Source organism: Rhincodon typus, chromosome 30 (assembly GCF_021869965.1).
Source record: "Rhincodon typus isolate 14 chromosome 30, sRhiTyp1.1, whole genome shotgun sequence".
Taxonomy (NCBI): domain Eukaryota; kingdom Metazoa; phylum Chordata; class Chondrichthyes; order Orectolobiformes; family Rhincodontidae; genus Rhincodon; species Rhincodon typus.
In genome coordinates, this window is record NC_063361.1 from 1,007,951 (window position 1) to 1,021,014 (window position 13,064).

Here is a 13,064-nt window from a genome sequence, read left to right on the forward strand (position 1 = left end):
AAAAGCCACATCCAGTTCACTAATGTCCTTTTACAGAAGAAAACCGCCATCCATGCCTGGTCTAGTCTGCATGTGATTCCAGACCTACAGCAATGTGGGTGACTCTTAACTGCCCTCTGAAATAATTTAGAGAACCGTTCGGTTGTTTCAGCAGCTGCAAAGCCTAAGGAAAGGAATAAAACTGAACAGATCACCTGGCATCAAATAAGGCACCCAACAACAACAGCAAACTCAGCTCATCAACCCTGTAAATTCCTCCTTACCACCATTTGGGGGCTAGTGCCAAAATTGAAAGAGCTGTCACACAGATTACATCAGGCTGTTGCTTGACCAATCATACGCTCAGAATTTTCACTTACACACAATATTCCAGATGAGAATGTAACCACTCCTGGAGATGGCTCAGCCCGCCAGCAAGACACACTTGGCAAAGATGGCTGCATGGTGGCATCTTGTCCAGAGGGAGTTGCTCTCGGAGTCCTCAACATTGACTCCAGACACCGTTAAATTTCATGGCATCAGCTAAATCATAGGCAAGCAAATCTCCAACGGATTACCAAATACTGTCATCCTCATCTCATGAATCCATACACTTTTATGCTGACACTATTTGGAGGGAACTCTGAAGGTACGTGCAGAAATTACTCTGGGGGTAGGACTTCGGTGTCTATCATGGAGTGGCTTGGCAGCATCACTACTGACCAAACTGGTCAAATCCTAAAGGACATAGCTGCTGAATTGGGTCTGCAGATGTTAACCACTTAGCAGATACTCACTAAACAGCTATCATCTTTTTCCTGAGGTAATTCAGTGTGGTGCTGGAGGAATACAGCAGGCCAGGCAGCATCGGAGGAATAGGACAGTTGACGTTTCGGGTCAGGACCCTTCTTCAGAAATGGGGTCCCGACCCAAAACGTCAACTTTCCTGCTCCTCTGATGCTGCCTGACCTACTGTGTTCCTCCAGCTCCACACTATTATCTCTGACTCCAGCATTGGCAGTTCTTACTATCTCATCTTTTCCTGAAGTAGGTTAAGGAACAATTCCTCTAGGATGAACAAATTAGAAAAGGTGAAAGAGTACCTCTTTATTCCCCTCTTCCTCCTAACTCCGTTACTCACCAAATTCCCTGTCCTCTGCTCAAAGTTGAACAAAGATGCTTCTGTTTCTGCCTCAGGTACAAAAAGAAAAATGATGCTGGCTTTGTTAATTAGCTTAGCTGTTCTCAAAAAGGGAGAGCTTGTATAAACCTGCTTAAGCCTCAATGAAATTTGAACTTAAAGAATAAATTATAGTTAAATATGAAATACCAATCAAATTCGTTTTTTGGTAAGAGATTAAGGCATCCATTCCCTTCCTCTACTTGGTCATTATCGTGTTGCTGTTTGTGGTTTTCGACATGCAAACTTACTGCAGCCATTCCTTCATGACCATGGTTGACTGTGCTGCAAAAGAAGCCTCATTGGCTCCAAAGTACTTGGATACGTCAGGTAGCCACGAAAACTGTGATATGGATGTGTAAAACTTTTGTTTTTCACTTAACCTATGGCCCTTTGCAGCATCTTTGTACATTCCTGACAGTTCATTTCCTTCTCCAGTTTTCTTTTATGATCAGCAAATGTGGATGCATTAAACTAGTTTTCTTCATCTAAAACATGAATGTCAGTTGTAAAAATCTGAGACTGACCGCTGATCTTCTAAGCACGCAACCACTGACAGCCTACCAACCTAAAATGGCTTTTTTCCTGCCTCTGTTTTCTGGACTTAAGACAATTGTCTGTCCATGCTGATGCATTATATTGAACCTATGAGCCCTAGTTTTGTGCACAACTTTGTGTGACACCTTATCAAATACCTCTTGAAATCCAAATACATCATACTTTTATTTACTGCACTTGTTTTGCTTCAAGAAAATTCAAACAAGATTCATCAAACATGAGATAACAAGGTGTAGAGCTGGATGAACACAGCAGAAGAAGGGTCTAGACCCGAAACGTCAACTTTCCTGCTCCTATGATGCTGCTTGGCCTGCTGTGTTCATCCAGCTCTACACCTTGTTGTCTCAGATTCTCCAGCATCTGCAGTTCCTACTATCTCATCAAACATGATTTTACTTTCACAAAACTTTGGCTGCACATGGTCATATTACAGTTTTCTAAGTGCTTGCATCACTTCCCTATTCATTTCCAGCATTTTCCTGACCACTAATGTTGGACTAATTAGCCTAAAACTGCTTGTTTTCACTCTCTTTTTCATCTTCATAGCCTACATGACAGCTCACAACACCAAGTCTCACCAATGTGTTTCTATCCATGTTATCAATTCTGGCTATTATTGTAAGCTGTTGATTCTTGTTCTATTCTCAGCTAGGTTTAGAAGCATGTACAGTTTAGATTATGTCCTGTATTTCTGGCACATTGTTTCAGTTGATACTAATAAACTTGAATATCCTTTTATGATGGTTATCAAATTTTAGATGGGTAGTCACAGTTCGATAAATGATCATTATTTTAGCCCTCCTAATGGGGAAATGATCCATACACAAGACAGATGCACTTTCCAGTGGTTAGAAATTCTAATTGTAGCTTTTTAGAGGCAAATAGTAATTATCTGGTTATCTGGTTATTCTTCCCTCTATTGGACAGCGTAACTTTATAGTGGAATTTCCAATTAATTGTTGATGGTGAGTATTGGAAAGTGTAAATGTTGCTTTGTTTCTTCCCTCAGACATTCCACTGAGCATGCACTTCCAACCTGTTCTAAAAGGTCATTGGCAAAATAAGTCACTGGACAAGAACAAAACCTCCAAGAAGCTCTCGCTGAAACACAAAGGCTTATTAACGGCCAATTTGCCAGATCCATCCCGCAGAGCACGGCAAAAACTGACCAACTCAGTAATCAGCTCAGACAGTAAGTATCAGGGCCAGCATTGTGTATGTGCCCGCTTATGACATTTCTTTTTTGCTTGTCGGATGTGGGTCTCCCTAGCAAGGTCAGTATTTATTGTTCATCTCTGTAAACCTGAATTTAGAGGGTTGAATCAACAACTTCGTAGTAATCTGGAGTTAGACATCAGCTAACATAGCTAAGGACAGCGGATTTCCTTTCCTACAAAAGACCTCAGAAGTAGATGGTCTTTTTATGACTTACTACTAGTTTCGTGACTGCTAGCTTTCTTCACCCCTGGTTGATTTGCCTGAACTTCAGTTCCATGATGGAATTTGTCCTTTTATCTCTACCAGTCCAAAAGTAAAACTACAATGCTATGATATTCCCTGTTTCTTGATGTTTCATAAATGGAGTAAATGTACATTACAATCATTAACACTTCTCACCTAACATGAAATACAAAGAATTTCATGGCAGATTTGATAAAAGTTTTCAAAATATTGAGTCTGTACAGAATAGATAAGGAAAAATGTTTCCCCTTCATAAATGGATCGAGAACCAGAGGACAAGATTTTAAAATGTTTTATAAAGAAGCAAACACAAGCTGAGAAAAAAGCTTTGTTTTGCACGTTGTGTAGTTAGGGTATGGAATTCACTTCCTAGAAGTGTGACGGAGGCAGGTCCAATTAAGGAATATAAGATGGCATTGTTTCCACTTAAGTAATCATCCATTGTGAAGGGTTGCAGGGGAAAGGCAGCAAAATGACTCTAAATTAAAATGCTCAGATCCAATGCAGTCAGAATGGGCCTAATAGCCTACTTCAGCCAGATAACAATTCCGTGATTCCATAATATACAAGGCAGAGATAGGGAGAGAAGAGTTTTGCAAGTCTATTCACAGTGTGCTTCCAATCAGTTCTGGAGAATGAGATGGGTCAAATGGCTCTAATTGGTAAATACTGAGGGACTAATGTCATTAGGTTTAGGTCGGTTGGGGAAAAGGATGAGAATAAAAATAATCAACTTGCAGAGGACCACTTGGGTGAGAAGGGATCTGACCCAAGCAAATCAAAATCAAAGATTGACAGGCAGATAATCAACAAAGGCTATCTTTAAAGAGGAGATCGTTTGGTACAGTTGAGATAAAGTTCTGACTCTCTGAATGAGACAAGAGAGGGTTAAGCAGAAAAGACTATGTTTACAGATGTCAAGTTGCTTGTATCAGAGAATCAAAACTGGATATAGAAAATTTGGGGGGAAATGGAAAAAGGAAGCAGAGAGTATGAAAAGTCTGGCAGCCAACATGCATGGAAATCCAGTAGTCTTCCATTAGCATAAAATAAATAATAAGCTAGACTACAGAAAAGCCCGGAGCTTTATTAAGGACCAACAATGGGATATATACTTGGAAGCAGGGAGCATAGCTGAGGTCCTAAATTAAATCTCACACCTGTATTTATTAGGGGAAAAGATTGTAGTTCAAGCTGAGATGTTGATTAGGCTAAAAATTGATAAAAGGAGATGTTAGACTGGCTGTAGTTCAAGGCGATAGTTAACTGCATTTTCATTGGAGGATACTGATGGAAGTGAGGGTGGAAATTGAGAAGGTGCATATCATAATTTTTTGATCGCCTTTATTGAGGTACTGCCAGAGGACTGAAGCATTATACATGTTGCACATTTGTTCACAAGAAGACTAAACAGTTCAGTCAATTTAATGTTAGTGGGAGGAGATCTTTTAGAAATGATGGCCTAGAACAAAATTCTCAGTGGCTTGGTCAAATTTGGATTAATTGAGGAAAATCAGCATCAATTTGATTAAGGCAAATTATGTTTGACTAAATGCTGGAGTTTTTTTTTTGAGGTGACGGCTTTAGTGAAGGTAATGCAGTTGTTACGTTGTATATGAAATTCCAAAAGGCATTTGTTAACGTGACAGAACAGGCCTTTCAGCTAAGTTAAATCCAATGGAATAAGAGAGACTGGGACAGCATGGATAAAATGTTTATTGATGTGATGAGAAAGAGGGACTAGTGGTGAATAATTGTTTTTCATCCTGGATGAATGTATGCTGTGGCATGCCTTGGAGGTCTGTATTTCTTGATTTGTGTTAATGACTGAAATTTGATACAATTTTAAAATTTGCAGGTTGCACAATTTTGAAGTATTTTAAACAGTACTAAAGTTGGATTTCATGGTAGCATAGTCTGGTGGAATGGGTGGACTTGTGACAGAAGAGATTTGCAAAGAAGTGTGTGTAGTATTATAGGAGGAAGAACAAAGACAATATGAAATTAAGTTCTGAATAAGAATAATATTGGACTCAACAATGTAACTCTGTTTCTCAGTCTCAGATGCTGACAAATCTGCTGTGTATTTCCAGAACTTTGTTTTTATTTCACATCACCAACATTGGCAGTATTTTGTTTCTTTAAAACAACTGCTACAATTTTGAAGCTAGTGCAGTAGCAAAGGAACTTGGGAATTTCTGTGCACAAATTATTGAAAACGCTAGAATAGTTGAGAGAGACATAGGATGAGGCTGGGGGTAGGGAGGTTTTAAAACTGGTGAATTCCATGTTTAGGTCATCGGGCTACCGGCTCTTGAGGTGGAATATAAGGTGCTGCACCCCCAGTTCGTGGTTGGTGTCATTATGACACTGTAAGGTGCTGCACCCCCAGTTCGTGGTTGGTGTCATTATGAGACTGGAGGGCCTCCTAAACATGGAATTCACCAGTTTTAAAATCTCCCGGCCTCATCCCATGTCCAAGCCTCCCTCTCATCTCTGCCTCCTTGACCTGACACAACCTGTTCATCTTCTCACCCACCCATTCCACTGACCAGTATGCACCACTCCCTATGTGCACGCACCTATCACCATCCCACCTACCTTCCCTACCCTACCCCTCCCCTCTCTCTTTCCCAGCTCCCTTCCCCTTCCCCATTTCTGAAGAAGGGTCCCGATCAGAAACATCAACTCACCGACTCCTCTGATGCTGCCTGGCCTGCTGTGTTCCTCCAGTTCCACACTGTGTTGTCTCTGACTTCAGCATCTGCAGTTCTTGCTATCTTTGAAGAATAGCAGATACCAGACAGCAGGTTTATAGCTCAAACAAAAAACAAGAATTTATTAATACTGTTACTTCAGCAGAACAAAATTAAACAAGAAAATCTAATTAATATTTATGATTTAAACTCCTGTCTTCTTTGAAGATAGCTTCTACCATCTCGTAAATAGACGTACACATTTGAGGGATAAATTAAACAGAAAATAAGATGTAATTGGCCAGTTCATTTAATCACCTTCAACATGCACATGAGATTGTGTTTTCCTTGCTTTCTGAAGATGCAGCTCAATGCAAACAGCTTCCAATAGGCTGTAAGGAATATTCACTTATTTGTTAAACTGAAATTCTGTGCTCCAAACTTGTGTTGCAAGTCGATAACGGCAGGAGACCTAAAGGACAATCACAAGTCCTTCCTGCAGCTTTCACAGCCATAGCTTTTCTACCTAAAAACATGGCTCAAATCAGTTCAAACTAGTTTCTATTTAAGATTTTCCAATATTCTCCTTGTTAGGAGGCCGGTGCCAATTTTTCTGTGATGGCTCCTTTTAACATCCAAATATCTGCCAGCCTTTGACCAGAGCTGAAACATTTATAGGCCTCGTAGGCCAGGTCCCATAACTAAATATCAGGTTGTTTGTTGCTTACATTTTTTCTCTTTTTTTCAAAAACAAAGTTACCTTCAGTTTACAGCTCAGAGTCCCAACCATAAATGAGAAAGTCAGAAGTCGCACGACACCAGGGTTATAGTCGAACAGCCTTATTTGAAATCACAAGCTTTTGGAGTGCTGCTCCTTCATCAGGTGAAGTCCAACACCGGCATTTCCACATCATAAATGAGAAAAATAAAAATAAAATTATGGAGGTGTCAACAATGAATATTTTTAAAATACAGAATTTACTAGAACATTGAGAACCAGGGGACACGGAAGTGATTTAGCAAAAGGAACAATAACAAAAGAAAACTCCTTGATTGCACAGCAAGCTGTTTGAACTTGGTATGCACTGACCTAGGAAGCAGATTCAGTTTTCATTTCAAAAGTAATTGGATAATTATTTAAAGAGACGTTGTTGAGCTAAGCCGCATTATCAGGGCTAAGTGGCCTTGGTCAGTGTTCTAGCCATTGTGATTTTATCTTGTGATTTTTCACCTGAGTTCTATTTCAGCAGCATTGCATCTTTTGGAAGAATGGAATGCTAAGATACTTTAGTTTTGTTTTCTCCATGTAACTTGATGCAGCAGAAAAAGGGTGAGTGGTAAGGAATCAGTTGCATCATTAAAGCATTTTTGATTTTGCCTCATATGAGTTTGTGATCTTCAATCAACAGCCAGAAAATATTTGGAACAGATTCAGTAGTGCCTTACAAAAGACAAATGGAGATATGACTGAAAAAGAAAATGTACAGGGCTGTAAGGAAAGGGATGACCATCTGATTATGTGTCTCTTGCAAAGAATTAGGCCAGTAATAATAGGTGAATGGCGCTCCATTCTGCATTACTTAGCATTGGGTGTTATGTTGGGTATTTCTGTAACACTGGAGCCTACTGACAGCATTGAACTATATAGTTCAAACAAAATGGCAAAATACTAATACCAGGAGTGAGCCTAGGGCAGAATTGAACATTATCCCATGTTTCAGATGTTGACTGAATTAATTGACTGCTGCTGTTTTATCATCTTTATCACTTCTATGCATTATCATTTTACAGAGGTGGACCCTTGACGGTGGTAAAAGCTCCTTATTCATCTTTGGTATTTCACCTTTAAACTTGATCCAAAGCTATATTGCCTAGATTGTAATTTTCACCAGGTTCAATTTATTGATTGCCCCTGTACTTGCTGCTTTATATTAACACTCTTATCAGTCAGTAACCTCAGATTTGACATGATCATTCTTGTATTCACGTCCATCTGTGGTGTCACTGTTTCAGTGCAGTGTCTTCCAGACCTATAAATTTCCAAGACACATGCATTCCCCAAATTGTGGCGTCTTTGTACATTGCCATGTTTAGTCACTTCACCATTGGTGACTGCCAAAACCCTAAGCTGTAGATTTCCCACTTCTGTCTAAGCCTGTATCCCTTTCCTCTTTAAGTTCTTTCTTAAAACCGACTCCTTTGACCAAATTTTTAGTCACCTGTCCGAATATCTCTTGTCTGGCTTGATGTCAGATTTAGATTCTCAATTGCTCCTTTAGAGCATTTTTATATGATTCATTGCTACATTAAAAGTGCTGTGTGAATGGAAGTTGTTTAAATGTTTAAAGTTTTTTTAGTATTGAAAGCTCAGATTCAGTTCATTTGCTGCCCATTGTCCCTCTAAAGTTCCAGATATTAACTGTGTCCTTTGGTTCAACTTTTGTTTGTATCAACTAACTTAGTGTTCAGGAGATGGACACGAGTATCAAAACTGGTGCAAGTACATGCATATTGAATCAAGCACTTATGATTTATTGCAGAATATGCTCACAATAAGAATCGTACGGAGAAGCCATTTAAACAGCACTTCGACGATTTACTATCAGTGTCTAAACTGGAGAGTACGCCAGTACAGGAAAAATTCCTGAACAAGAAACGACAGCGAGAGCTTTCAGCAGAACTAACTGAAGGTAAATTGTGCATCAATTGTAACTCTCTTGGAAGGGAAGAGAAACTGCATAATGGAAGGGAAGAGAAACTGCATAAAGGTGCAAAGATGTAGTTTAATTTATGTATATGGTTTTTAACATGATTTCAGTCACTACTTCCTTTTGTGGAAGTGGAGTCACTGGGGATCTCCACTGGGTGGTGGTGGAAGTACCACAATGTACAACACTATTTTTACAAAAAAATACCCTGAATAGCTTGCTGTCACAGGGATTCCACCATCTCCAAGAAATGTTCTTCCTTTTCAACTGGGTTTTGAATCATTTAGTCGGATGTTTGCCAATCATGTGACCCTTTCAGGGTAAATACTAAACAGGTATGTGCCTGGTACAGTGAAAAACACTGAGTTTGCAGTTTGGGCTGCAGCTGTGTGCTGTTGTGCATTATAATATGTTGGCATTTTTTCCCTCGTGTGTTTAACATAAAACTCACTTGTGTAATTAGATCTCTGTGCAAATTACTGAGCTATATATGTAGATTATGGATGCTTAAAGTAAACAGTTGGTAGTGACATTGTCTTGACCAAAATTCAAGTACACTTGGGTGGATATTACTCTGAAATTTAGGGACACTGAGGTGTGCTCAGAAATGGTGCTAGAATTTAACCACTCAACTAACCCCTTATCATTGCCCAACAGTGAGAAACAGTGTGTGTGCATTATAGAAAAGGTGTGAATGCATTGCAAAGAGTGCAGAAACAATTTACAAAAATGTTTTCAGAAATGAGGAACTTCAATTATGAGGATAGATTGAAGTCAGGACTGTTCTCCTTAGAGAAAAGGCAGCTAGGAGGAGATGGGCAATAGTCGCTGGTCCAGCCAGCGGCTCCTGCATCCTGTGAATGAAAAAACGTTTGAAAACTATTTGCTAGAGGTTTTCAAAATCACGAGCGGGATGGATGCAGTAGACAGGGAGAGTCGTAAAAGGAATAAGAATGAGAAGGCGTAGATTTAAAGTCATATGCAAAAGAAGCAAGGGTGATGTGAGAAAAACCTTTTCACACAGCGAGTAGTTAAGATCTAGACTTCACTGCCTGGAAATGTGCTAGAAGCAGGTAGAATTGATGCATTCAGAGGGCATTGTGGATGACTATTTGGATAGAAGTAGTGTACAACAGGTCGAGGAAAAAGTACGAGATATGTATTGGCTAATGATCATTTAAAGAGCCAGTGCAGTCGTGGTGGGTCAAATGGCCGCCTGCACTATAACAGCACTGTGATCCTGAGTGGTGTTTGTCGAGTCATTTAAATCTGAAGTCAAATGTATTTCAACTCTCTTTCTTGTGGTACCAGGATCCCTGGCTGACGAAGGATAATAAGGTTGTGGTCAGGAAAATGTAGGAGGCCCAAAGGAGGTTTAAGCTATCGGGCTCAAGTCAGTCCCGAGATGATTGCAAAAAGTGTAGGAGCACATTTAAGAGGGAAATCAGAAGAGCGGAAAGAGAATATGAGATGGATCTGGCTGATATAGCTAAAGATAATCCCAAGAGGTTCTATAGCTATATTAAGAGTAAAAGGGTGGATAGGGAGAGAATAGGTCCCCTTAAAGTGTTTATTGAGGAGAGAATCATGGATGATAAGGGAAACAAGCGGGGATGTTTGTACCGCATACATAATACAAGAGAAGAGGTGTTTGCAGTCATAGATCGCATTAAGGCAGATAAATCCCCTGGACCTGATCAAGTCCATCCTCGGACGTTGTGGGAGGCTAGGGAAGAAATTGTAGAGGCTCATGCAGAGACTTTTGCTCTATCTTTAGCCACTGGTGAAGTTCTGGAGGGTGGCTAGTGTTGTCCATTGTTTCAGAAAGATAGGCCAGTGAGCCTGACATCAGTGGTAGGCAAGATATTGGAGTGGATACTGAGGAACAGGATCAACCAACATTTGGATAGTCAAGGTCTGATTGGGGATAATCAGCATGGATTTGTGCGTGGGAAGTCATGTCTGACAAATCTTTGAGTTTTTCAAAGAGCTAACCGAGAGAGTGGATGAGGGTACGGCAGGGGATGTTGTCTATATCGATTTCAGTAAGGCCTTTGACAAGGTCCCACATGGCAGGCTAGTAATGAAGGTTAGGTCACATGGGATCCAGGGAGAGCTAGCTAATTGGATTCAAAATTGGCTCGATGGTAGGAAGCAGAGCATGATGATTGAAGGTTGTTTCTCGGACTAGAAGCCTGTGACTAGTGGTGTGCCACAGGAATGGGTGCTGGGACCTTTGTTATTTGTTATTAACATAAATGATCTGGATGTGAATGTACAAGGCATGATTAGTAAGTTTGCAGATGATACAAAATTAGAAGGTATCGTTGACAGAGAGAAAGATTATCAAAAATTACTGGGGTATCTTGATTAGTTGGGGAAGTTTGGGGCTGAGGCTTGGCAAATGCACTTCAATACAGATAAGTGTGAGGTATTTCACTTTGGAAAGTTGAAACCAAGGTAGGACTTGTACAGTAAATGGTAAGGCCCTGAGGAGTGTTGTGGAACAGAGGAACCTAGGGGTACAAGTACATAGTCACAGGTGGACAGGGTGGTGAAGAAGGTGTTTAGCATGCTGGCCTTCATTGGTCGAGGCATTGAGTCTAGGAGTTGGGATGTTATGTTACAGTTGTATAAGTCGTTGGTGAGGCTGCACTTGAAGTATTGCGTACTGTTTTGGTTACCCTGTTATAAGAAAGACATAGATTAAACTGGACAGTGTGCAAGGAAGATTTACAAGGATGTTGCCAGGACTAGTAGGCCTGAATTATTGGGAGAGGTTAGCCAGAATAGGACTTTATTCCTTGGAACATAAGAGAATGAGGGCTGAGCTTACTGAGATGTATAAAATCATGAGGGGCATAAATACAATGAATGCATATAGTCTTTTTCCCAGGAATGGGGAATTGCAAACTGGAGGGCATAGGTTTAAAGTGAGAGGGGATAGATTTAAGAAGAGCCTTCACGCAGAAAGTGATGTGTATATGAATGGGCTGCCAGAGAAAGTGGTTGAGACAGGTACAATAGCAAGATTTTTTTTAAAAATTTCAATAGATACATGGATGGGAACCATTCAGAGGGATGTGGATCAAACACAGGCAATTAGAACTAGTTGAGCAGGCACCAGGGTCACCATGGACCAGTTTAGGCTGAAGGGCCTGTTTCCATGCTGTGTTACTGTGGGACTCTAAAAGTCCATGCTGATGAGCTTCAGGACTACAAATAATGTTTAGCTGTTTTTATTCAGTAGTTAATACTGATACACATCTTAGAATGACTTTAGAATTTGGCCACTAGTAAAGACAAGACACAATCAAAACGAATATACAGAGCTGGCAGAAAGCTTACTTAAATTTGGAGTTAAACGTTAACAGGCAAGTAAGTAATTGAACAATGGGAGTCCTTAAGGAGATGATTTAGATAGAGATTAAACCAGCTTCCATGAAGAAAAAAAGGAAGGACATACAAACCTGTGTGACTAAAGATAGAGCAAGTAATAGGAGTCTTCTGATAATTGTAATATCAATCGTAATAGAGTCGAGAACCAAACTGAATATAGGAACTAAAAGATCTAAAAAAAGGGAATCAGATGGGTTAGTTGAGAGAAGAAAATATATATAAGCAGTTGAGATAAAAAGAATCTGCATTGTGACTCCAAGAGGAGTTTTTCAGATACGAACAGAAGATTGTGGAGGATTTTTGTAATGACTGTGGTGGACAGCAGCAATACCCTCTGCACTTTTCACAATCTGTCTTCCTTTTCAAGAGATTGGCATAATCACAGTGTCTCGCAGGCCCCCTGGCATGCTTTCTTGCATTCAGCTGAAGGAGAGAACACAATGTTACACCATATTTCAGTATTTTAGCAGAGATTCCATCTGCGCATCACTTTCATTGCAAATGCATTTCAGCCATATTCCCTCTCATTCTTCAAAACTGTAGTGCATAAAAACCAGTCAAGCCAATCTCTCCCCATAGGACAACCCTGCCATCCCCTATCAGCCCAGTGAACCTCTATTACACTCCCTCGTCATACGGAAACCAAAACTACATGCAGTACTCCAGATTTGGTCTCACCAAGGCCCTGTACCACTGCAGTCAGATGTCCTGATGACTGAACTTAAATCCTCATGTGATGAAGGGCAACATACCATTTGCTTTCCTAATTGCTTATTGCACCTGCCTGTCTGCATTCATTAACTGGTGTACAAGGGCATCGAGAAAAGATTTACAAGGATGGAGGGTTTGAGCTATAGGCAGAGGCTGAATAGGCTGGGACTATTTTCTCTAGAGCGTTGGAGGCTGAGGGATGACCTTTATAGAAGTTTACAAAATCATGAAGGACATGGATTGGATAAATAGTCAAGGTCTTTTGCCCAGGGTAGGGGAATCCAAAACTAGAGGACATCGGTTTAAGATGAAATATTTAAAAGGGTCCTTAGGGGCAACTTTTTCACACAGAGGGTGGTGCGCATATGGAAT

The 13,064-nt window shown here is 40.2% G+C and overlaps 1 protein-coding gene across 4 annotated transcripts in view; it reads left to right on the forward strand.

Annotated features, from left to right (window-relative positions):
• The window catches only part of kansl1b (KAT8 regulatory NSL complex subunit 1b), a 207,654-nt gene that overhangs the window by 167,684 nt on the left and 26,906 nt on the right, over nt 1-13,064 (forward strand). For all 4 annotated transcript variants that reach the window (XM_048614701.1, XM_048614699.1, XM_048614698.1 and 1 more), the window contains 2 exons: nt 2,727-2,909; nt 8,415-8,564. In XM_048614701.1, coding sequence (XP_048470658.1) covers nt 2,727-2,909; nt 8,415-8,564 — 333 coding nt within the window. The remainder of the gene's footprint in view (nt 1-2,726; nt 2,910-8,414; nt 8,565-13,064) is intronic.